This window comes from Lytechinus variegatus, chromosome 10 (assembly GCF_018143015.1).
Source record: "Lytechinus variegatus isolate NC3 chromosome 10, Lvar_3.0, whole genome shotgun sequence".
NCBI lineage: Eukaryota > Metazoa > Echinodermata > Echinoidea > Temnopleuroida > Toxopneustidae > Lytechinus > Lytechinus variegatus.
Genome location: NC_054749.1, coordinates 33,915,610 through 33,942,874, shown reverse-complemented (window position 1 = coordinate 33,942,874; position 27,265 = coordinate 33,915,610). Strand labels below are relative to the sequence as shown.

General features: G+C 35.9%; 1 protein-coding gene across 2 annotated transcripts; it reads left to right on the top strand.

Moving 5' to 3' along the window:
* Nucleotides 1–453: 453 nt before the first annotated feature.
* LOC121422932 (SUMO-conjugating enzyme UBC9-B-like) lies at nt 454–26,997 on the top strand. Of its 2 annotated transcripts, none has more exons than XM_041618172.1 (8): nt 454–707; nt 6,862–6,976; nt 8,077–8,140; nt 8,783–8,802; nt 12,086–12,158; nt 14,663–14,772; nt 17,602–17,681; nt 21,537–26,997. In XM_041618172.1, the coding sequence occupies exons 2-8, from the start codon at nt 6,911–6,913 to the stop codon at nt 21,688–21,690; spliced, it is 567 nt and encodes a 188-aa protein (XP_041474106.1). In that variant the 5' UTR covers nt 454–707; nt 6,862–6,910; the 3' UTR covers nt 21,691–26,997. The 2 variants fall into 2 exon arrangements, with proteins under 2 accessions (XP_041474106.1, XP_041474107.1); XM_041618173.1 differs by having other exon boundaries at nt 6,845–6,976.
* Nucleotides 26,998–27,265: the final 268 nt, after the last annotated feature.

The window sequence follows — 27,265 nt, the reverse complement described above, 5'->3', positions numbered from 1 at the left end:
AATCGACGAGTGGTTCTCAAAACCATGATTTGGCCGTAAGATTTATGAAAGGCTGTGAGTGACACGAGTGCAAGCAAAGATTTGACATTTTTATTCTAAAAAATCAAATTTTATAGTAGATTTTGTCATAATTTTCAGAAAATAGTATATATCGCCAAACTCTCTTTTTCTTTCTTTTCCTCTTTTCCTTTCTTAGTCGTATTTTTTTTGGGGGGGCAAGAGCCTCCAAAGCACCCCCCCTTTCAGCTGTACACCAGTGCTTGTTATTTTTTCTCCATTATTTCCCATTTTCCTTCTTTATTTACTATTTTTCTATTTTTTCTTTCCATGGGCCTTCGCCTCCCTCTTCCCAAATGCCCGAAAGATCGAAAGCTATTGCGCCCTCTTTCGTTAATCAATCTTGGTTTAGTCAAATCACGTGACCTTCGCTCATTTCACGTTCATTTTTTATTTTTCATTTTTGTACGTACTATTGCATGTCTGCGCGGTCTACTTGTATATTGCACATATATTTACCGTGTGTAGTTTGCATGCTGTGCGTAGACCGTATCTGCGCTTGAGGCCAGGATCTCCGTTGCTTTTGTGAATGAATGAGATCTCATCTTTTTGCCGAGTCGTCTACGATACACGGATTTCTTTTTATCTCGCCGAATAACAGTTTACATGCCCACGACCTTTGTCGTGAATTGCAACCTTTTAACGTCAGGGTGAGTAAATCGTAACTTAGTCTTTCAACACAAATTTGAATGACATTCTGTCTTTCTGACAATGCACTGGCACTGCCACTGGCATAGACCAGCAGTCGCAGACTGCACAGCATGCATGCAGCAGTGCTGTAGACGTGCAGTGCTGTGGCACTGCCATTGCTGCATCTTTTCCTTTTCAATTTTCATTATCATTCAATGATTCATCATGTCTTCTTTTTTTATAATCAGAACTTGGGACAATCCTGTATTTTAGGGTTCTAAATTTTTAGGTTGTAATTTCAAACTCAAAGTTCAGTCAGACTCAAACTCAAAGTCAAAGTCATGAAGATAAATAAAGCCAATATATTTATAGGCTTAATATTAGGAGAACATTTGTTTATCTTCACAAGGAGAACTTCTTAGGCTATACAAAGCATTGATTGGGCCTCATTTGGAGTATGCTCATGCAGTATGGAGTCCATACTTAAAGAAACATATTCAAGCAATAGAAAATGTACAATATGAACAAAGATTGATTCAAGTAAAACTTCCTACATTTAACATTAGCTTATTAGAGGAGACATGATCGAAACATACAAGTTATTTCACAGGTATGACCAGGAAGTAGTGCCAGATTTGGGACAGGTGCAGGGGCCTACCAGGGGTCATGATAAAAAATTGTACATTCCGAGGTCAGTAACTGAGAAACGTAAGAATTCCTTTTAGTTTTACATAAGAATGAGGAAACCTTGGAATAGCATAAGTAATTAATTAGTAAATGCACCCAGTGTCCACACTTCGAGAATGGATTGGATAAGTATTGGAGATGTGAACCTGTGAAGTTCAAGTTTGATGCTGACCCACCAGGACATGACTCGGCCAACCTAAAAAGGAGACGGACTTTGGAACTGAATATAGAGTCTTAGACTGTGTTCAAAAGCGTCCATAGGTATAACTTCAAGTTCAGGCAACAGCTCCACGACCGCTGTACTAATGGTAGTTCAGACAGTGCGTACGTACGTGTCGGGTATGGCGGGCTGTTAAATTGTTGATGCCATTATTAGAGGACTACTAGTATACAGCTACATGCCCCGGGCTACACGCCTATGTAGTACTAGTAGATGTAAAGTTGTATTTGCCAATGCCATGGGGTATCATGCGATAGGGCCGGGGGGGGGGGTGGTATAGAAATAGAATAACGATCAACGTTATAGATCTACCTAAAGCCGTTGGGGTATCACGTGACCCGAGACTAGTCATGGCCGCGCCATTATATTTCTTCAATGCATACCCCCCTTCAATGTATACCCCCATGCAACGGCCATGACTAGTCCCGGGTCACGTGACACCCCGACGGATTAGGTATAGGGGTCTACCGTTATTCTATACCACCCCCCCCCCCCCCCGGCCCCTATATATCGCATGATACCCCATTATAATACAACTTTACATCTACTACATAGGCGTGTAGCTGTATACTAGTAGTCCTATAATAATGGCATTAATGGCCCGCCATACCCGGCACGTACCACTTGTTCACTGCTACCACCCTGCCTGTGGGGAATCTACAGGTAGGACTATGATATGCCAATGTGGTACAGAGCACACACTTTAAAAAATCATTAAAATATCACTTTTGTGACCAAAATTACTAATTTCCATACAGTTGGAATTTATTTTTCATTAGTAACTTGGGAATAATTTTTGTATTCACCAGATCGCTCAAAAACTGGAATTTGGGGCATATTTTTTGTACGCCCTCTATTGGTGGAAAGTAATATGGCAAGAAAATTTTCATTTTTTGATCTCTATTTTTAATTAAGAAAAAAATAATTAAAAGAATCAAATTTAAATAAGAGTCAAGTTGTATGAATAATAGGTGTAATGGAAACTTTCAGTGTAAAAAATTCAAGCATTTGCCCCAAATAAAAAGAGAAAATAAGCCAAACATTGCCACCCTTATTTTGCCACACATGGAGATATAAGTGAGAACAAGGTTATATCATAACCTTGTTCATTGAATGAGTGGCACGTACGTACGCACTACTGAACTACCATTAACAACGGTCGTGGAGCTGTTGCCTGAAGTTAGCAACCTAAAATAATTTAGACCCCTAAAATACAGGATTGCTGAACTTGGTGACGTGGGAAATTTTATTTAATTGGAAACTGATTTTTTTTTTACCTTTTTCAATTGGTCTGAAAATAAAAATGAGCACTTCTTACGACTAATATCGGGTCCTTGAGGGTTTGTGATTGTGCACAAAGAGAATTCCACTCAATATATTTTTAAAATCCACTATGATAGCTCCCATCTCGTCTTTGATTGAACTGTTATCAACTTAAGAATATTTTATTAACATAAATATATTTTTCTTGATAAAATGAGGGGACATTTTGAAGCTAAACTCGGTATAAAAGTGTGGTGTAATTACGTATTGCCGTAATCGATCGTGATCGTAATCGGACCTAATCATTTTGTATTTAATAAAGAAAAAGAACCAGACATAAATTCATTCCTCGTAAATGTCAAAGTATGACAGTTTCGGTCTCGTGTTTGATTAAATTTTTATCGTTTTCAATTTTTTTTATAAACATGAATATATTTTTTTCCTTATAAAATGTGGGGACATTTTAAGCATAACTCAGTTAAAAAGTGTAGTTGAATTACGTATTGCTGTAATCGGACATACATTTAATTGTTTTGAATTTAAAAAAAGAAAAAGACAAGACATAAATTAATTCCTTGTGACTGACAAAGTAATGGTAAAGTATATATATTCCACCTTCTGAAGTTTCCATATTAATATAAAAGATAAATAAGAGATGAAGGAATGAGGGTGAAAAAACAGAAAAGATAAAAATTCAAACTAAATCAACGTATGTTCCCTGATCGATGTTCCGGAAATGGTTGGTAAGGAAAGTTGAAAAAGGAAGTCAAAACAACCTGCTCTTGGTTGCTATTATACAGGTAAAATTCGTATTCCGAACTTGAAACGTTTTTCCGTTATCAATGTTTTCTTAAAAGGGGTTTAATCTGGTCAATTACTGAAAATGAAATGATAAATTATCAGTTCCGTCTTAGTTCTGACGATCAACGCCGAGTGATTTCACAACACTAAAATACACAGTACAGTCCCATGTACTCAATTTTCGTGTTGGAAATATGTTTGAAGTCACATAGCGTCTATCTTTCTGGACCAAGAATGGACTGATATTTTATCTTTTTAAAGTAATTCATTGACCAGATTTTACCACTTTTCAGAAAATAGGAACTTTCTAAAACACTCATATTCTTTGGAATGTGAATTTTACCGGTATGATAACAGTTGAGTGGAGGTTGTTTGTCTACTGTTTCGACATTCCCGATCAACACTTTCCAATTTGAGAAGCTGCATTGGCAATGACATCATAATCAATCATGATCATAGCTACATGAAATAATCATGAAAAAAAATATTCTGATCTTTGTAATTCTGTTACTGTCCTGATTCTGTCGTCATCAATATTTTTTTGAATTTTTTCTTTTGATTTTTTTTTTAATTTTCATTTTAAGAATGAAAGTAGAAATGACTTATTTTTTGTTTAAAGATTAAAGCAAAAGAAAGTTCAACAATTTCACAACTATTCTTTTTAGAAACAAAATTTAATAAATTAAGAGGCTTTTATAGGAGGAAATTATAATTTGTTTAACAAATTTTTGGCATTACTCCTATTTGTTTAAGATCAGTATGCTCGATCTGTAATGAAAATCATAAGATCAGTATGCTCGATCTGTTTGAAAATCATAAATCATAAGTCAGAAAAAATTGGAACCAGTGGGATGCAAACCTGCCATCTACTGCTTTCCGGGCAGCGACTCAACCACCAGGCTATTCTGGTTCACGGCTAAGTCACGATGAACTGGAATTCAAGTACCCTCGATCCTCTTCTTTCTGACTCATTACTATTCAAATGCCGTCCGCCGTGGACAATACATAATAAATTAAGAGGCTTTTATAGGAGGAAATTATGATTTGTTTAACAAATTTTCGGCATTACTCCTATTTGTTTAAGATCAGTATGCTCGATCTGTAATGAAAATCATAAGATCAGTATGCTCGATCTGTATGAAAATCATAAATCATAAGTCAGAAAAAATTGGAATAAGTGGGATTCGAACCTGCCATCTACTGCTTTCCGGGCAGCGACTCAACCACCAGGCTATTCTGGTTCACGGCTAAGCCGTATGGGAAGAGTGTCAAGTCAAAGATGAAGAAGTATATTTCATTATTTTAAAAGTCATCATCATTGCGTCCTTAAGTTAGATCTACATAGATATATCTAACTCTCCATCAAAACAACCCCAAAAAGGCAAAATTAAAAAGAAATTGGAAATCATGGCTGCACTCAATTCTACCATTGTTTGCCCATGGGACGTAGTCTCTATCAAGTATTCAGGAGCTCGACCCGAAAAATATGGAAAATAGTGCGGCATCCGTTCTCTCATATTGAAAATTGCTCACAAAATCTCAAACTGGTACTGGTGGGTGCATGCATGAATTCTAAGTAACGTTCGCGAGCAAAAGATCTTCCTTGTGGCAGCCCACCCGTTTGTATGATTCGGTCTCTATCAAAATTATGAAAATTTGATATAGATCTGAATGGGGTGATCACCAGCTTGGGTAATATTCAAATGCTCATTTACTTTCTCTTCATAAACTAATCTGTTCCAAGGGTTTCATTCTCTTTTGAAATTATACTGGGTATTTTGGTGTACAAAGGCCTGACTTTATTAAGATAGCAGATTTTTCTGTACCTTACCCGTCAGATAAAATGTGTCAGGTAGCCATTTGTACATGTGTACATGTATGCGTTCTTTTAATACACAGATGAACATGACAATGGGGGATTTCAAGTACGGTGTTCAGTGTTGGTGTTGAGAGCGTAAAAAGTCCGCTGAACCGAGCTCCAACACCGAGCTGGGTTCAGAGGAACGATACCGGTTGCGTTCATCGTTAGCACATGACGTCACGCCTCTGCGCTGCGCTGCTAAATCATCTCAGCTTCACGCGAGAAGTGTCGACGACGAAAATGAAATCGGAGAGAAATGCATTAAATTCTCATCGTACAGAATACCAATGCTTTAATTCAAGAATTCGAAAGAGTGAACATTATTCTTCATCAAAATATATAAATCTCAATTGATTTGTACTCATCTTAACTGTAAAAGCTAATTTTACGGTAATTTTTCATCGTGTTCGCCGCCTGTTCAAGAGCTTAAGATTGCCAACACCAACACCGAACTTGAAATCATGATTTTCCCAATCCTTGGGGGTTGGTGTTGGTGAATGGGGAAATTGCAAGTAGATCGTCAACACCAGACGCAGTGCTGGGTTCAGCAGACGATATTCAACACCATATTTCAACACGAACTGCCGGAAATACGTCATATTTTTCGAGGTCAATCCCAACACCAGCCTGATTTCAAGTACGGTGTTGTGGCTGGTGTTGGTGACACCAGATTTCAACACCGTACTTAAAATCACCCAATGAATTGGTTATGCTGTACCTTACAAGCTCCAACTAGGTTGACACCTTTCAATCAACTTTCAAAGATCTCTCAGCAGACAAAGGTCTTTCATAATTCTTGTTTGATCTTTCAGTGATCTTTGTGGTCTCCATGATCTCCAAAACTTTTTGAAACGGTTCAAAACAGTCTTTCAGGAAAATGGTCTTTTGATGGTCCTTCTGCGGTCTCTTGATGAATTTTCAATGTTCTTATTAGTCTTTCCATGGTCTTTTGACAGTCTCAAGATTTTTGCAGAGATTGCTTAGAGACTCATGAGAGATCGTACAAAGATGATTGAAAGATCATGAAAGACCAGGAAATTTCCACAGAAAGAATTCTGAAAGATCACTTGTTGCATAAAGGATCTCTATAGGACTAGGGTAGACTGAGCCCAGTAAGACAATAATTATCAATCACCTTTTTGGTATTCTTTTTGGGTCTTTTAGAGCCATTCCACAGAGATGACAAATTTCAGTGATCTTGGAGACTGCTGAAAGACCTTGCCAATTTTGGGTCTTTCAAATATCTCCCTTCTGTGGACTGGGGCCTTAGAAATCACTTTGCTGAATTGATCTTATGCATTTTTCCACCTTTCTACTTGATAAAGATATCAATTCTTTTTAGAACGTGAGGGATCCAGAAAAGAAAACATATCAGAAGTTAGATCAGCAAGATGTCCGGTATCGCAATTACAAGACTGTCGGAAGAGAGAAAAGCCTGGAGAAAAGACCATCCATTTGTAAGTACACTCTAAAAGACACCAGACTCTATGCATTTATTGTTTTTGTTTTGCTTTCTTAATTCCTAGACGTCCCCCAAGGAATTGAACTCCACACATAATCAGTGATAGCAAAAGATAGATAGTCAACTGCCAGTACATGAAACTGAAGGAATATAAAGTCTCAATGAAATGTTTGTTTTTGTCTCGCCTGCATAGCAGAGTGAGAATATAGGCATCGCTTTTCCTATGGCTATGGCGTCGTCAACATTGAAATCTTTACCAAGGTTCAGTTTTTGAAATTTCATTATAAACTCAGAAAGTATATGGACATAGGTCATGAAACTTGAACATAAGGGTAATCAAGTATTACTGAACATCCTGCATGAGTTTCATGTCACATGACCAAGGTCAAAGGTCATTTAGAGTCAATGAACTTAGACCATGTTAGGGGTATGTGTGGAACTGTCATAACTTTAAAATGTTATGGTTCTATTTCATGAAACTTGAAAAAAAGAGCAATCAAGTATCCCTGAACACCCTTTGTGCATTTCAGGTCACATGATCAAGATCAAAGGTCGTATGTAAGGTCATTGTATTTGAACTTTGGCCATGTTGGGGGTATTTGTTGAACTTGCATCAACTTGCATAATGAACATGTACATGTAGTTCATGAAACATAAAGGGTAATCAAGTAAGAATGATTGTTTTGCAAGTCTTGAGTCACATAATCAGGGTCAAATGTCATTAGGGTAAATGAACATATCCTATATACAATGTATGTATGCAATATGGTTGGATAAAACTCTGTCAAGTTTTTTGCCAATCGAGTGGGGGAACCTGAGATGATAGCTGTTCTGTTATGCATTTTTGTAATGTCATTAACACTGACAATAAGCACTATACTCTTATTTTTTATATGGACGTCCTTATTGTGATGAGCCCTTGTACCCTTGTTGACCAATTTGTACATGTATGAGGGGGTCAAACGCCCCTGATCATAACACTAAATACGTCAGGAAAACGGCTTTAATTCAACAGTTCGAGTATCCTTCATAATTTGCAATATTGAATTAGTAAAGTAAAACCATGTTTATAAATTATTTACATTACTTCTACAGGGTTTTGTTGCCAAGCCAACTAAGAATGCAGATGGTACATTAAACCTCATGAACTGGGAATGTGGTAAGCAAATCATATTTTTTTTTTAAGTTAAGTCAGCAGTGATTGGAGAGACTACATGCAGTTACTCTCTTTGATATTTCAATGATAAAGTAAGGGGTCTTTTGAATCTAAATCTACAATGTATTTTGTACTTTGATTGTATTTACGATGTAAATTTATAAATATGGTTGACCTTGCTAACGGTGGATTACATCACACAATTTACTCTGTGAGAACAAATATTTCCAGCTCTTTTAGGCAGTTCCTAATACTTTTAATTAATACCAAATAACATGCCTAATGCATGTATGATGGGAATGGATGAGGAAAGAGATCTATTAATGGAGACTCTCCTATTACATAAGTCACGCATAACTTACAGTTAGCTTTATGATACACCATTCTTGTTAGTAGCAAAGAGCCCCAATATACTTTTGTTTGAGCTAAAACAAACTCTAATTTGGAAAGGATAAAAGCATCAAGAAAAATATCTCCTTGACTCCTGTATGAAGAAAATTAGTTATTCTTGTCCTCACATATTTGTAGCATACAATTATATCTGAATTGTGCAACTGACTCTCATTAATCCTTGTCCCCCCCCCCCCCCTCTCTCTCTCTCTTCTTGTCTCTCTGTGCTTTCAAATTCTTCCTTCAAAATAACAGCAATTCCAGGAAAGAATTCGGTAAGTAAATTCATGAAAGGAAATTCAGTGTTAAAAGTTGAAGTTAAACTAACAGTGATAATAGAAAACATATGTATTGATAACCAGTTTTACATACTGGTACTCACCGTTGTGCATGGCTGGTAACCCATGTGGCATCCTGCCCTTATTGACTCACCTGAACAAAGTTGTGATCGTTTTTCCAGTTGGTCTATTAGTCTGTTCTGTTACAAAAATGTTTACATTTTTGATCAACTTGCTCTCATTCATTTCTGCATCAATTGCTATCATTATGCTTGTTTCAAATGATCCTTGGGTGCATGTTATACCACATGTGTTCATGAGGATGATAAGGTCGAAGGTCATCTAGGGGTCTAAAGATCATCTTGCATATTTTATTGATTGCAAAATCAGGGGAGACTTGTGGTTCGCAAAAACCAACTTGTTAATTTTCTGTTTGTCCCAATATTTTAATTTTGATAGCTAAATGGTTGAACCTTGTGTTTGATTAACATTAAAGAAAAATGATACCTTTGAAACAAGATAGCTTGAGTTAAAACATAAAAATCAAAGAGACAGATCAACAAAAGTTTAAGAAAAATTGAATAAATAATAAGAAAGTAATGAGCATTGGAAGTTTGAATCGTTATCATAATATAGATCCTCCAGTTTACAATGCGACAAAGATGTGTGAGGTCACATGTGAACAACTTTCCCATTACTTTTCTATTTCTGTATATTTCAGTTAAACTGCCTCTTTTATCATATCTATCAGTAGATCATGTATTCATTCTTTAGGAGGGCATGTAATACAAATTTTCATGGAATACATTATAGATAAAGAGTTTGTATTGACATGGAAAAGAGCAAAAAAGACATTATAGGGGTATTTTATAGTCCATCACAGGGAAAGTTGTTCACATGTGATTTCACACATTTTTGTCGCATTGCCAATGGGAGGATCTCCATAGCATTAGTGATCGCAATATTCAAATGATCATAACTTTCTCATTATTTGTCCGATGTTTCTCAAACTTTCTTTGATCTCATTCTTTGATTTTTCCCTTTCCACACAAGCCCACTTGATCCAAAGGTTTCATTCCCCTTTAATGATTTTAATTATATAAAAATAGATACATGTAGATTTTTTTTATATATTTATATGAGAACAAAATTAAATCGGGTCTGTGCATGCAATTTGCAAATTTTCAAAAGGCTTTAAAAAGGTAATCTTGTGAATGCAGTGATGAATGGATATATATTTTTAAAGTTAAGCTGTCTATGTTAGTAATGAAAGGCAATTCTTTACTGATTAAAAAAGGTAATTGAACAGGATGCGTGGTACAGACAAACATTCTATTGAGTGAATATTACATTTCTATGTTCATAAATAGTTACAAACACCATTGTGTGGCTTTTCGCGTGGTTAAGAGAAAGGATACTTGTAGTTCCCTTTTCCAAAGAATGTAATACTTAGAAAAACTTGTGTGAATTTACAGGGCTCATTTGCAGATAGGTCTAGGGTTATTTATTAGAGTCTGCAGGAAAATTCATTTTGGTCAGGGATCAATTGAAAAGGAAATAAAGAGATAATTTTCTTAATTGTTCAAAAGACCCTTATATTATAATGTCCAAAAGGCAGGTTACAAACCCTTATGACATTAAGATATTAAATAAAATGTGTTGTTAAAGTGATTGGTTAACATTGGTTCGACTTTTAAAAAATCTGAGCTAGAAGGTCACACTTGTCACCTGTGTCTGTGATATGTTACAAAATTGAAGCCCAGAAAAAATTGCATTTGAAAATAATTATTTAGTGCTTCAAAAATTGAAATATAAAGTGACCAGAAACACCATCTTAATTTCATCCCATACACTTATGTGTACTATTTAGATGTCTATAAGACGCCTATTTACAAAATCTGGGTTTGCCTTGTAGTTTTAGCATTTAATTCTCAATAATGGTTGTTTTCGGGGTTTATTAGTTCTAATACATGCACTTGTACACATGTTTCATCTTGGTTTGAGAATTTTTTAAATCGGCTGCACACAAAGTGAAACAATACCTTTAAGAAAAAGCATACATGTTCTGATTTTAGAAGAGCATGGTAAATGGCCTCATACATGGTGTGTATGTGGCTAAAATGTTGTTTTCACTGGAAGGCGACCTTCATGAAAAATAAAAAAAGAGTCGTGTGAGTCATCATGTAAAATTGAGTTCATTATTAAGTCAGTACTAAACTGAACACTGTTGACATTGACAATACCTGGACTGTGGTGCTCATTGAGACAAATTACGATTAGGATTCAAAGGTATTATGATAACATAAAAATTGTGACATTGAAATTTCAATGAATAGACAATATCTTAAAAGTAGAGGTTTAAATTTGTTTCAAACAAGAAACTTACTTTGATATGATAATGTTCCATCATAAGTTTAGGTCATAAAACTCATTTGCTTTACTACAATCCATCTCACTAGGGTCAAGGGAAAAGGGCATGAAATTATCAATCCTAACCAAGCCCCCCCACCCCCCCCCATATTTTTTATACGCCCGTTGTAGAACGGACGTATTGTGGTATCACGCTCGGTATCCGTCCATCCGTCTTTCCGTTAACGTTTCCTTGTAAACGCGATAACTTCACTGTAAGTTAAGCTAGGCTCGTATAATTTGGTGTGTATGATATTAGCATGGATCACAGCAATTCTATTGATTATGAGGTGAAGATCACAGTGACATATTTTCATCTTACCCTTCTGAAGTCCTTGTAAATACTCTAACTTTAGTTGAACCTAACCTAGGCTCATATAATTTGGTGTGTACATGTAGGATACTAGCATAGTCCCAGCATTTCTATTGATTTTAAGGTCTGAAGGTCACAGGTGAAGTCTCCACCATCCACTTTTCTTGCCTGACAAAAAACTCCATTTCCTGCCTTAGAGGGAGGCGTATTATGTGCTCGCCTTAGCGACACTCTTGTTATCTATGTTTTCATACCTAGCCTTAGTTTCAAGAAAAGATGGTATGTGAACATTGTTTGACACTCTTTGATAATCATGGGGGCTGATGAATCTTTGTATCTAGCGTTAATGGAATACCCAAATATGTCATTCATTATTCAGAAAAAAAAATATATGTATTGAAAGCAACCGTTTACACCACATGGCATGAATTTGTGGCAGGTGAATAATTTTTGTACTCATGAATATATTTTATTTACGTTAACCGTGCATTTGCTCTCATATTTTAGACCAGTAGCATGACAGGAACAACGATTTCCTTTTCTATTTGTGATTTACAGACAATATGGGAAGATGGGCTGTACAAGCTTAGAATGATCTTCAAGGATGATTACCCTACGACACCACCCAAATGTAAGTACATTCATGACACATTGTGATGGGGCTTTGTCTTGTCTGAAGGTTTTCTTTCTGATGTTGTCTAACTGGTCACATCTGGTATTCCATTAAAAAAACATTAAATAGACGAAATCGGAAGGTCTAGAACTTCAGTGTAATATTCATAAAGCCTGAGTTGGGTAATCCATAAAGTGTATGTCTTGTCCATATTTATCCAACCTAACATTAATACTTTGTCTCTTTTAAATTCCTAGTTCCCATGAAAAATTGTGGTGTTTTCAAATAAAAAAAAATTGATTTAACTTTAGACATACAAGGGTTGATTCTGCAGTTTGATTTTGGAAAAAAAGGTTCACTTTATTGACAAGTATATGATTTGTGATTGCTGTGAAATTAGAACCAAAATAGTGAATGATGGCAATAATAGATCACTATTCCAGATCAAGATCAGCTTTATTTGCAACAATATAAAAAAATACCCCCATCACTAGTCTTTATCATGAATTGAAATGTATAACTTCCCAGTAATGGGACTTTATTATCCTATAAATAGTATCTATTCCATTTAATGATTCAGGAGATAGTGGGGAATTTGAAGTTTGATTTAGATTATTGAAAGGCCATTCTCTATCAATCATTGTCAATGACTCTATTTCATCACACACATACTAGCGATTCATTCTCTGTTTTTAAAGATAAAATCCAGTTTTGGAACCTTCAGCAGAAACTAAAGAAATTGAAAAATATGTGCTTCGTATTTTTTAAAAAATCAAGTTGCATTTGATAAATGATGTAATTTAATTGCAGATCTTCTGTATTGGGTCCCATATCATGCAAATTTTATTTATTTCATAAAGCAAAATACATTTGGTGTGTAGTGTGATATCTGGGGATTATTGAACTGATTTTAAAAAGGGTAAACTTACAAGTTTACCCTTGATGCATTTGCCCTACTTGCTGAACTATGGGTGCTGGATCACACACAGCTCCTTGAAGAGTATTCAGCCCAAACTTCTCAGCTATTGCCAAAGTAACTATGAGGAAATGTGAGAAAGCAACTTATTCCTGTGAGTTTCATTTGATGTTCTTTCTGGAACAAATTTTGAAAACTTAATTTAATTCATTTAAAATCTTTCTTAGAAAATCAACTGTCTCTTTAACCCACTATTATATCTCTGTCTCTTAGAAGGTGGTTGTTACTATATATTGCCGCAATGGGTTGTAATTACTCTTATATTTCTAGAGGTTGGCATAGATCCAAATACTACCATTCATGTATTCATTTACTTTCAAATCCTGTTCATTGTGTTGTACATGTGCATTCATGCTGGTTTATGGATAGGCCATTCCTAGTGAAGACAAAAAGAGGTTTGATTTCTTGGAATCAAGGTCTATTTTAATCAAATTGAATTTGAAATATTTTCCCATAGTAATGTCCATGTATGTGCATCATCAGTTGAACACAACATGTGTTGAATACGGTCGGCACAAAGTCTTTACTTTAGATATATTATCTCAATGTGAAAAATTCTATATCTGACAGTGACTGACACATACACACAAAAATTATTGCAAAATAACCTTTGAGAAACAATACAAATCTCAATATTCCAGCCCTCGCCCTTACCCCCCCCCCCCCCCCTCCCTCCATTACTCATTTTGATGAATCCGGTAAAGATATAGTATTTTGAAGGCTTTAGTGACTCATTGATATGAGCAAACTGTGGTTTGAATATTGTTGTTGAGAGCATTGACAAATGGTGCGCATGGGCAGATGGGGTAAGGGCGATACTCTTTAAATAGTTACCTTAAATGATTATAAAAAAACACCTTCAAATAATATTTCTGCCTATGTGTCAATGTGAATGTTCACTCAATTCTGAGAGCACACTAGATGGACTTCTATATAAACAGCCCTCTCAAAAGAAATTTCAATTATTACACTGGGTGCGAGCATGGATCAGGCTACCGATCAGAGGTATGCTGATTTTTTTGTTTCGGAAAATGATCTTATTAGAGGTTGGCTATCACATGGTTGATAATAATAATACTAATTTAATGCGCCAAATCCAGTCTGCAGAGTGCCCAAGGCGCAGTAAAAGAAAGAGAGAGAGAGAGAGTAGTACAAATACAGAGATAAATTAAGGAACAATTAGGAATAGGAAGCATTGAACAGACGCGTCTGAAGGTAGCTTTGAAATGTTTCAATGGAAGTGCAGTCACATATCACCAGGGGAAGGTCATGTCAGTGAACAGGGCCAGCGTGAGCAAAAGCCTGTGCCCCCCATGTTTAAGCAGATTTGGGAACAACTAGGGAACCAGAGTTGGATGAACGTAGGGACCTGACAGGAGTGTATTTGTTAATTAAATTAATATTGTATTGTGAATTATCTCAAAAAATGTAAGTATATGCAATTAGACCTATACATCAAGTGTCGTCAAACCACAATTAATATCCTCTTCCATTTCAATCCTAGATGTGAGTGATAACTGTTCTTTTGCTGTCTGTTGCCTTGCAGGTAAATTTGACCCTCCATTGTTTCATCCCAATGTATACCCATCAGGCACAGTGTGCCTTTCTCTTCTGGATGAGGATAAAGATTGGAGACCAGCTGTAACAATCAAACAGGTAATACATCCATTCCAGTGGCCAGAGAGGGATTTGAAATACATCCACATTACCGCATAATAAAGTAGATTATACTTGTTGAAAGCATCTTGGTCTAGTTGTTCTGACTCTTTCAGTCAGAGGGGTGTGGGTTCAAATCCTAGCAATGGTGTGTTTTCCTTCCGCAATAGATTTATTCATACTGTGATGCACTCAACCCAGGCAAGGTAAATATGTACCTGTCAGAAATGTTTTCTTGAATGCACAGCACTGGAAGCAGTAGCTTGAGCTTAAGATGGAGTAATACTATATTTAGATGGAATGGCTCTTATTATACTGCCTGAGGCCAGAGCATGGGGTGATATGATACCAATACCCATCTGTATAAAGTGATTAGCCTTGAACTTATAATGACATCATCATCATTGTGACTTGAAGCCGATTTGTATTTTATTCCAACCACAGGGGCTTGCAGCAAAGCAGATTTTCCGATTTCAGTATTCCTAGCTTTATGCTGAACTGAAAATTAATAGATGATTGAATCTCACGTTTTTATTGGAACTTGGCCCTAAAAAGACTGGGGGGGGCTGATTCAGCCCCCCCCTCGACATTTTTCGCGATAAATCCGCCGTGCAAAATTTTTTGACCGCGTCGCTCACTGACTTTTTACTTTCAAGTCTCGCGCAACTTTTGAGACCAAAATTGTGACCCCCGGGTACGCGGTTCGGAAATTACGCAACATTTCGTAAGTGCATGCACACTCAAAATTACTCAAAAACGTGAATTTGTGTACAAATCCAATGCAAATAGTATTTTGAACCAAAATTCATAAATGTATCATTATTTTTCCTTTTACTGCTTAAAATCAATTAATTTTATCTTTTTTATGGTCCAAATAAAGTCCCTGACAATTTCCATTGAAAAAACAATAAAAAACAAAAAGTCGAAAAACAAAGAAATACATAAGAAATTTAGAAAACAATAGAATACATAAGAAATTAAATGTGATGTTGAAATTTTTTTCAATAAATTTGATCAGATGCCTATCTAGAGTATGTGAAACAAAAATTAGCATTTCAGGGGCATTATTTTATTAATTACAGCAAACTTATGATTTTACGCATAAATTAGCATAATTAATGAAACATGAGATTTTTGCAGAATTTGATGTTATAGTTTTGTAGATAATGCCATGGGTAACGCGTGTGCCAATTTTCGTCGCGATCGCGCGATCAACGGCCGAGATCATAAGGGGGGGCTGAATCAGCCCCCCCCCCCAGTCTTCTTAGGCGTCGAAATAGCCCAGTCTATTTAGGGTTAAAGGGGAATGAAACCTTTGGAACAAATAGGCTTGTGTAGAAACAGAAAAATCAAAGAATAAGAATAAAGAAAGTTTGAGAAAAATTGGACAAATAGTGAGAAAGTTATGAGCATTTGAATATTGCAATCACTAATGCTATGGAGATCCTCACATTGGCAATGCGACAAGGATGTGTGATGTCACTGATGAACAACTTTCCCTTTGGTGGACTATAAAATACCCTCAAAATGTCTATTTTTGCTTTTTCTTATGATGATACAGACTCTTTATCCATGATGTATTCTTAAAAATATGGATTACATGCCCTCATGTAGACAGAACACATAATTTATGATTAGTTGTGATAAAAGAGGCACTTCTAGTGAAATATATACTAAAGTAATGGGGAGAGTTGTTCACAAGTGACATCACACATCTTTGTCGCATTGCCAATTTGCTATCTCCATAGCATTAGTGATCGCAATAGTCAAATGATCATAACTTTCTCATTATTTGTCCGATTTTTCTCAAACTTTCGTTGATCTGTTTCTTTGATTTTTCTGTATTGACACAAGCTATCTTGTTCCAATGGTTTCATTCTTCTTTAAACATGTAATGAAAAATGTGATTTTAAAAGAAAATGTCATATCTGATTGTGCAGTGTGCACTGGGCTTTAGTTTGAATATATCTGCAGGAGTTGGCGCTTACAGTTATCCAACAGTATACCTTACTGACAATGTGAGCAAATGTTGTAGTAGTTAAAGGGCTCAAAAACCAATTCATGGATACAATCTGAGCAAGAAGTTTTAAGTAGATTGAATTACAGCGTAACTCATTCCCATGAATAGTCATTCATGCTAGTTTACTCCGATGAGTGCATGTCTAAAAGCTTCGGTATGTCCATTTTTGCGGTATCAAACACTTATTTATGAACCATATTCGAAGCCGCTAGCAGAAGCTATGTCAGGGATGTACTTTGTGGAATCTCCCTGGATGGTAAACAAGTGCTTTCTGTATGATTGCGTGCCTATTAAACAAAAATATGCCTTTGTGATGACAATTAACATTTATCGTACTGCCACTGTTAATATGACAGGTAGATGGAATGCGGTAATACATCAGATAAGATTTATCCAACTTGGCAGATGTGCGCACTAATCTATTATCATTGATAATTTCATATTCTGTCTGTGGGGAGCATTCAGAAAATGGTCTTAAACTGGATTAGCTAATAGCTGATTTCTGATTTTTTTTCACCAATGAAGATATACCATATAATATAATCTGGCAAAATCTTTTGGTATCACAATTACAAGGCATTAACATTGCCCAGATAGACATTTAAGAAAATATGCAATGATTTGAAGATAGAAAGCTCATTTTTGATGTGCTATTGATTAAACATCTTCCTTTGAAAGTAAAACCATGTCCTAACTTATTTTCAAAGCATATCAACTTAAAAATATAATTTTTGATAAGAATTATTACTGCCATGTGGCAAATGTTCACTCTATTTGTTTTTTTGTTTTGTTTTTTATTACTATCTTAGATTTTGCTAGGAATTCAGGATTTACTAAATGACCCTAACATCAATGATCCAGCCCAGGCAGAAGCATACACAATATATTCGTAAGTATTCTTATGTCTTTCTAACATGTTCAAACTAGGAAAGACAGTGGTCATCAAGAAAACTTGTCAACAGATCTCAGTAACAACACTCGGCAGCAACACTCGGCAACAATTCCCAGCAGCAGCGCTCAGCAACAACGCTTGTCAACGATGCTCATCAACAAAACTAGGCAACAATGCTCAACAAGCACTTTCAGCAATAATGCAATAAAACTCAGCAATAACAGTAGCAATAACAGATCAGCAACAAAGCTTAGCTTTCTGTTTTTTGTGAAATGTCGATGGACTATGATGCAACAAATAAACATAAATCTGATAGCTTGAAATCAATAGCTCACATTATTGCACTAATATTTGAAAACTGATGACGTTTACGCAACTGTAATGTCTTTGAATATGCTCGGATTGGTTGAAACATTTGACAGCTCTAAAATGTAAATAAACGATCGCCACTACAGGGTGCTACATATGTTTTTAGAAACACTTGCCCACTCCGGCAAGTAAATTTTTAAATAGTTGGAATATACTTGCCCAAAAATTTATTTCACTTGCTTGAAAAATCCTTGAATTTTTTTTTACCTCTTCAAAAGATAGTTTTGCGATTTTATAAACCATTGACCTTTTCTTTTCTTTTGACATGAACTGATCTACCTTGTTATTGCATTTCTTTTTCCTAAGTGATTTTATCTTGCCTGCCATGACCAAAATTAGGGTCAATATATATCATATCGACCCTAATTTGGGTCATTCTACTGTGAGAATTTTGCTTGCCCAATTCGGGCAAGTAGTTTTGGTCTTTACTTCAAAACACTTGCCCGACTCTAACTTTAACTTGCCCTGGGCAATCGGGCAAGTGCTTATGTAGCACCCTGCACTAGATCCTAAACTCCTAACCAACTTCACAAAGTGAAAAAAAAATGTTGATTATTACAATAGAAGAGCACTTCTGACACATAATGGATGAAAAAGTAAGTCAGTCAGTCTGTGGAAGCGCTAATGACTCATCCAATATTGTGCAAAGGTGACAAAAGGATGATTAGAACTCGATATAACTTTCCTAGAAGTCATCAAATTACCCCCTCAGTTGATATAATTAGGCGCATCCTGTTCATTGTTTACGTGCAAGTTTATGTGCAAGGTGAGACTACACCAGGATCTATCAGGATTAGATACAATATACCTTGAAAGACCCCCACTATTGTGCACAGTCAATATGACCCCTATACACATTTCCTGGCTAGATCCACCACTGGTCTACACAGTTTCAAAAATATAAGAGAATAGTGAGAGAAGTGTTTTTGTCTCACCTGCGAAGCAGAGTGAGACTATAGGCGCCGCTTTTCCGACGGCGGCGGCGTCAACATCAAATCTTAACCTGAGGTTAAGTTTTTGAAATGACATCATAACTTAGAAAGTATATGGACCTAGTTCATGAAACTTGGTCATAAGGTTAATCAAGTATTACTGAACATCCATTAGAGTTTCATGTCACATGACCAAGGTCAAAGGTCATTTAGGGTCAATGAACTTAGACCATGTTGGAGGAATCAACATCGAAATCTTAACCTGAGGTTAAGTTTTTGAAATGTCATCATAACTTAGAAAGTATATGGACCTAGTTCATGAAACTTGGACATAAGGTTAATCAATTATCACTGAACATCCTGCGTGAGTTTTATGTCACATGACCAAGGTCAAAGGTCATAGGGTCAATGAACTTTGGCCGAATTGGAGGTATCTGTTGAATTCCCATCATAACTTTGAAAGTTTATGGATCTGATTCATGAAACATGGACATGATAGTAATCAAGCATCACTGAACATTTTGTGCAAGTTTCAGGTCTCATGATTAAGGTCAAAGGTCATTTAGGGTCAATGAACTTTGGCCGATTTGGGGGTATCTGTTGAATTACCATCATAACTTTGAAAATTTATTGGTCTAGTTTGTTAAACTTGGACATTAGAGTAATCAAGTATCACTGAACATCCTGTGCGCATTTCAGGTCACATGACCAAGGTCAAAGGTCAGTGAACTTTGGCCAAATTGGGTGTAACTGTTGAATTACCATCATAACTTTGAAAGTTTATGGATCTGATTCATGAATCTTGGACATAAGAGTAATCAAGTATCACTGAACATCCTGTGCGAGTTTCAAGTCACATGATCAAGGTCAAAGGTCATGTAAGGCCAATGAACTTTGGCCATGTTGGGTTTTTTTGTTGAATGACCATCCTATCTCTGTAAAGTGTCTTGGTCTAGTTCATAAAAAGTGGACATAAGAGTAACCATGTATCACTGAACATCTTGTGCGAGTTATAGTAGTTTTCAAAGTCAGCACTGCTGCTATGTTGAACCGCGTGATGCAGGTGAGACGGCCAGAGGCATTCCACTTGTTAATCTTTAAAGCCCCTGTTCCACTTAGCCAATTTGGCTACGATTTGACAAACCTTCAGATTGTATTCATGTTTGTAACTTTATGCCCGAATGCAAATTTGTGTGTTCTTATGCATGACAATAAATTATCTTGAATCTTGAATCTTGAATCGGGCAGGATCAGGGAGAAATGAACCATTTTACTGGGCCTCAGCGAAAAATAATTTGCAGTAATGAAAATTTTCCAAAGGAATGAGGGATTCATTATGTCCACACGCTGCTTTAGGAAAGACCCGATTATGCTCGTCCACGGCGTTGCGCACTGTCGTTTACGGTTTTCCCGCTGCCACCACAATCGGCATCAATTTTGAACATGTTCAAAAACTTTTAGGCGATCATGTCGATCTAAATGAAATGTCTGCTGTTACTCTGTCTTCACAACGTTGTTATTAGGCTGCTCCCCATTTCAACTGATTCCTATTGCACTCTCCACCGATCTACTGATCGGTATTGATCGGGGTTTGAGATCTTGATAGTGGAATGGTCCTTTGAAATAAAGAACTGATGACAAATTGATAAGAAAATAGGTCCAATAAGAATTCTCAAATAAGCAGTTTTTTTTAATTGGAGCAGTAAAACTTCATGTAGGCAATTGTCAAAAAGTAACCAAAAATTGAATATCATTCTAATCAAAGCACTTTTGACAGGGTCCAACTTGAAATCACATTTTGCAACTTTTACTTTTTTGTAATGCTGGGTCTTTTTCTAAAAGGGGATACATTAAATATATCAGGCCTTGAGAAAGTATAGTGGAATTATTTATCCGAGGTTGGTCTGGCAATTACTATTTTTCCCGAGGGGCGATAGTAGTTTTGCCAGTCCAACCGAGGATTAATAATTTCCACTATGCTTTCAAATGAAACGCCTGATATATTTGTTTTATATCCTACTTTTAATAACTTATAACCAAAATCTATGTGCTGAGCTTGCAAAGTCCAGTTACTTGTGTTGAATTACCTACTTTTCTCCGAGCCTCCATGCTCAGCGGAACGCAGATAAGTGCCTGCGCCGACGCATCACAGGACTTGCCCGGTGCACCTGACAGTTTAGCTAAATATCCAGTTTACTGAAATAATGACGTCAGAATATTGGTATAGCGAAAAAATATATCGAGTTCTGACGTCACGCAATGTCATAGTTGAAATATATTTGGTCACATGATGCTATTTGAACCAATCACTATACAGGATTCAATCTATGTGGGATATATCTATCCAAGGCCATGGTCTTAGGTGTCCTTTTCGTATTTCTCAATGGCCTTGCAATTGGTCTGTTGATATTTGTGTGTTCTTTTAAAATGAATTCCCTTAAATATTGTAATATAAATGATCCCTGTAGAATAGTAGAATCGACTTCAAAATACCATATGCATTTTGAATATTTTATCTTGTACCGTTATTCTCTTCTCTCGTCCTGTTCAGACAAAACCCAATGCAATATGAGAAGAAGGTGAAAGAACAAGCCAAGAAATGCGCTCCAGTCAAAGATCCCCCTCTACAACAGCAAGTGCAGCAGCATCATCATCACCACCACCATCACCACCATCACCAATCAAACAGTAGGCAAGATAAGTAGGGCCCTTCAAACCGTTTGGGAGCATACCAACCAATAACACGCAAGATGAACTCTCCCTTCTAACCCAAAGAGAAAAGCCAAATCATGCGTATGTGGACTTTAAAAAAAAAGAATCTGTTGGGCGGCTGCTGTTGTTTGATCATGTTGGAGCAGCTACTCAATGAAGTACAGATGGGAAACATGGATGAACTTGTGAGAATCTAGCTGCACTGTGAAAGTCATACCTAAATGTTTTCTTCACTTTAAACCCATGAATTGTTTTTTTTTTTGTAGAGTGTAGTCAATTTAAGAAGGGATACGTCCTATTGCCGCTGCAACTCATGTTGCTGCTGTTGTTGCCTTTAATGATATCCGCAGCGTGGAAACGCATTTCATGAAGGTGATGTCACAATGATGATTTAAGCAAAATCATATATTCCAGCTCTTGTGACTTTATTAGAATGCAGTGCATCTTATTGATACAAAATCTTTGTAACAGGGATCATTGGCTTTTTCAGAGAGGTCAGCAAAAATTAAGAAAAGATAGCTTTACAATGTGTTGCCATACTGTCGATGGTCAGTCGAATTCTTGAATCTCAAATATTAGCAATGTTAAGGCAGTTCAGAAAAAGCTGTATTTTAGAATAATAGCAATGGTGCCAAACTCCTACTGTCTGAAAACAGTCTCATCATTCCAGTAGAGAATTGTTTTGAGGTCAAAGAAGGTTGCCACTTTTGAATGTTGAGAAACAAGGTTTCGACATATCAGCTCTGCACGTCGCTGGTCTTGAGGAAACCGCTTTTCTCATCATTCTTGCCCAATGGTACAATCAAGTTGTACTTTTTAACACATTGGCCCAAAGATAGTGTTGAAAATAACTGGTTAAACCCGTGGTTTATGCAGATTTTCTGTATAAATTTTGTTTTATTGACCGCGTATATTAAAAATGTCCAATACTAGTGAATGCTTTTTCACAGTGCACCAAATTGATGCCTGTTGCCGTGGTTGAGCATGCTATTTATTAATGAGTCCAATGTTTTGAACTAATGAATCCATTGCTCAAAACAGTGTACGCATTGTTTTAAATAGCTTGCTCAACCATGGTATGAACCATGGCAACAAGCGTCAATTTAGTGCAATGTGACAAAAGCCTGCATCAGTAACAACAGGAAGTCTTCACAAATGATGGGTTCAAAACTATCTTTGTGAATTTGGGCCATTAGGTTTATTGTAAAAAATTGCTGCAGGCTAAGTGATGACCAACTACTTGTACTTTACCTACATTCTAAATCTGTTTTGCACTCTCTGGGAATAATTTTTCTGGTATCACATTTTCAAAATTATTATTAGTAGTATTATAAATGCAAAACAAAATGTGTTTGTGTTGCATATTTTACATAAGACTACAATTTGCTAGAATGTTTCACTGACAACTTCTATGTGGGGCCTTGCTAAGTAATTTTAATCAGACACCAATTCAATCTATTGGATGAAACCCTTAAAATGAAAGTCAATCAACTGCAGAGTCTGCACTTCTGAGCATCTTATGTTTTCAGTTTGTTTAAGTATTTTACTTATAAAACTATTCAACTTTCATATTTTTATTCCTGTTTCACAATCAGGAAATAACTAGTTATCTACCTTACATGTGTACACATTGCGTAAGTCTTGAACATGTAATCAAAGGGAGATGATATGTTTGGACTTGTCCCTCTAAATGTTTTCTGTCCATTTCTTTGTGTATGTATGTATGTAACTATAATGTTGCCGAGTGTGAGATCCTTGATTACAGGATAGTAAATCATGTATTGATGGGGGAAATGCTTGCTACCGTGACAGTTGGTTACATTTCAGCAACATTTTGGCATCTGACGGCATAGAAGCAGAAACCACGAAAGGACCATGTTTAATTATCAAGCTTTTATACGTATATATATTTTACGAATGATAGTGCAGCTAAAGAGGAATGTATTTTGTCTGCAATGCCAGATGTACAGATATGTTCAAAAGAAAGGCATTCTTTTTGTTTGTTGAAAGCGGTTACCTCTCTGTATGCATCTGTTACACCCGTTTGGCCTAAATTCACAAATTGAATCATCATTGATGGTAAAAGCATATTAAGGCATACTATTGTGTAAAAGAAGCACAAAGTGCTCTTGGCAAGAGTATGGAGAGCATGATATAAACAGTGCTTGTGCTTGAAAGAAAATCCTCTCTTTGTGATTTCAGGCCTTTGTTGATATTAACGGTGTAATAAGAGTGTAAACCTTTCAGTGAATTCAGTGAAGACTAAATTACACGTCTCTATCAGATTTATTCTTCTACACTGGTTGATATGCATGCACATGGAAATATTTCTCAAATGTTTATGGTGTATAAAGTATATGTTTTTGTATTATATCATCTTCTGAAACCAAATGGAGGATGCATGCACATGAATATTTATGGGATAGCTGGGTTTCTTTCTTACTCTGCTGATGTCGTAGCTCTCTTTTTCTCCTCTATCTCTCTGTCTCTTTCTTTGTCTATCCTTCTGTCACTGTTTATACCAACCTGTATGCACTCAGTTCTAACTACTGTATAACTAACCTTGCTCTCTTGTCATGGGCAAATGTATTACTTTGTAAGCAGGAAAAATACATGCGGTATTTTTCTTGGTCATTTGTTCTGTTATTTTTTATTCTTTATATTACTGCTTAAGGTAAGATTTGTTTTGAGTTATCAAATATGACCTAAATAGATCATTTTGAGCCATCTAGGTAGGAGGTCAGTTTCATATTGGCCTTATACCGGTATAAACTATTTCTGTTTCTATCACGGTCTTCTTTCTACTGTTCTGACCTCGATCTCAGAAAACATGTTTTGTATGGAGAGATTGTAAATTGTTATTTATTTACCTGTATCTCTCATTTTCTCTCGCTTTCACTTTCATTTACACACTTTCCTCCCCTCCCTCCCAGTGTTTAGCCACCCATTTGTGGACTATTGAACCCGGAGGCCGTTTCATAAAGCTGTTTGTAAGTTAAGAGCGACTTTGAGAATGACTGATGATCCTTTCTTACACGCAAAACCATCGCTAATGAATACACCATTCGCCATGAGAAAGGATCACCAGTCGATCTTTAAGTCGCTCTTACGAACAGCTTTATGAAACATCCACCAGGTTCTCATTAGGCACACCTGTACTTTCTGTCTGTGATCACTTCATCCCTTATGTTCTTTTTTACTTCTTATCCTAATAAACCAAGTCAGAGGCACAATGTTCTATTTATAGAAAATGTATGTGATTTTTGTGTGCACAATGTAATTCTTTGATGTTATAGGTATGTGGCATCACATATTCCTTGACTTTCACATCCTCTCTATCTGAAAATACAGATGCCTAGCATAATGGAAGATTAGTAAAGAAGTGCAGCTTTAGAGCAAGTTTTATTTGAATAGAAGCAAAACAAAATTGAGGATCGGGCTGCTCAGGCAATTAAACTTTATAGAAATCTTATTAAAAGTAAGAACGTCGGGATGACTTTTTTTTGGGGGGGGGGGTATCTATGATACATGTTAATATTAACTGAATATGAATAAGTATTTTTGAAATGCTTGAAAAGTTATGAAGAAACCATGGCTTCGCGGTCTTGATGCAACTGTTGCACAGCTTTCTTGATACCCTGTGTTAACCATTCAACAAAGCTGTTCAGGAAATACACATTCGTTGATATTTTATTTCTGATCAGATTTCTGTGACTGACCTGTTCCTGTCCGTGTTTATACTTGTATTTCCTGCTTCTATTCAAATAAACCTTTTTTCTTAGTAACAACTTTGAATTATTTTCACATTGGAGCAACTGAAGATGAAGTTGATGTAAATACCGTTCAGTAGCAGTTGCTCAGAGCTATTTTACAAGAATGTAAATATCCTAGACTTGCTAGACACTTTAGATTTAGTAATAATGTTATAATAGTTGTAGGCTCTATAACGGGTAGAATTGATATGAATACGTATGAAAAACGGTTGTAATATTTCATTTCAATTTGTAGAAAGAGAGAATTTTTTTTGTACTCCTAGTCATTTTATTTTGGGTTTCTTTGAGGCCCATATAAAGCCTAATGTTGATGAGAGAGTTTATGGGAAATTCAGACTGTCTCATAAAACGTCAACAAAAATTCTCTGACAAATTTTCTCTTCAGGTTGCATGTATTAGGGTAGATTACAGTAGCTTGCAACTCGCAATTCATAACAAATTGTAAAAAGAGGAATCCTAGACCCGTTGGGTGCACATTTTCTATCAATTGTACCTAAATGTTATCAATTGTTTTTATAAACAGTGATTCTGATGGAGATATCAACATTTTTATGAAACATTTTGTGTATATGAGATTGATGTTGATTTGGTTATGCATTGAACAATTAAGTGAAAACCTTAGGTTTTAATAATAAAAAAAAAACACAGAAACTTGTCATTTCATTATAAATACCAAGATTTTATTTGAAGGAAAAAAAGTCAAAATAAATAGCATTGGGAGTAAAACATGCATTATTGGACTTCATGAATGATATTATTAAGAATGAATTTTTTTTATTGTTGATTTTGTACCCTAATATTTCCATTATATATGAGATTGGTTTAGGTCTCTGCAAAGCATTGATGAAATGATAGTATATATATGATTTAGGTGTAGAGGGAAGAATATATTTATAATGCCTTGGGTCACATCAGCAATACTGACACCCGGCATGACCAAATCTATTTACGTTGTTTCCACTGATATACCATAGGTCAGTTTGGTGTCGGTTTTGATGTTACATTAGCATTATTTAGTACAGCTGTTTCCTAATTATGAATGGAACAGTTATACTATGACCTAAGATTTATATTTTTCCCTCTGGACTGCAAACAAAAAACAGGTGTCATCTACACGAGTACCGAAACAATTGATCAAAGTTCTAGGGAGTGTTTGAAGGATTTGCAGTAACTTATGAAAAATTGTCAAAATCACTGACTCTTGTCTTACAACATGGTATTGTGTCATGGTTAATTAACTTGCCAAATCATACTCGTTGAAAATTTTTACCTTGCATTTCCTAGTATAATTTATCCCTATATAAGATTTCATATCTCGTCAAATCATTCATGTTTTGTGAATTTCTATATTGTTACAGGCACCTTTGGAAATGCATCAATGCTGTCCCACCATTTTGCACTGATAATTCAATCACATATCTTGGTTTTGTGTTATTTCAAACATGTTTGATGAAATCAGTTCCGTTTTTTGTCCGTGGATTTTGTGATATTATTTGGTTTTTGTAATAAATTTGCTGTAACGAGCAACCAATGTGTAAAAACACCAACAAGAAATGGATGTCATAATTTTTACTTTCTTTCAGTAATAGTATGACTACTAATCATTTGGCCTGATTAAATCTATCTTTTTAAGGTTTGTTGATGCTTGATCTAATTTCCATTTGGTGTGAATCCATTTGCTTTAATCCTAGTTTGTCGACTAAACATTTCTGTTCTAATGGCTATTTACCATTTTGTCTAATTTCCAGTTAGGCTATATAGCTGGGGTAATTATAATAATAACAACGCGCCTCAG

Bases quoted from the DNA above. Each gene is read 5' to 3' on its own strand.
- LOC121422932 (XM_041618172.1), top strand. From the start codon at position 6,911: ATGTCCGGTATCGCAATTACAAGACTGTCGGAAGAGAGAAAAGCCTGG. The intron at 6,977-8,076 runs GTAAGTACACTC...TTACTTCTACAG, and splicing joins GGAGAAAAGACCATCCATTT to GGTTTTGTTGCCAAGCCAAC. The intron at 8,141-8,782 runs GTAAGCAAATCA...TCAAAATAACAG, and splicing joins CCTCATGAACTGGGAATGTG to CAATTCCAGGAAAGAATTCG.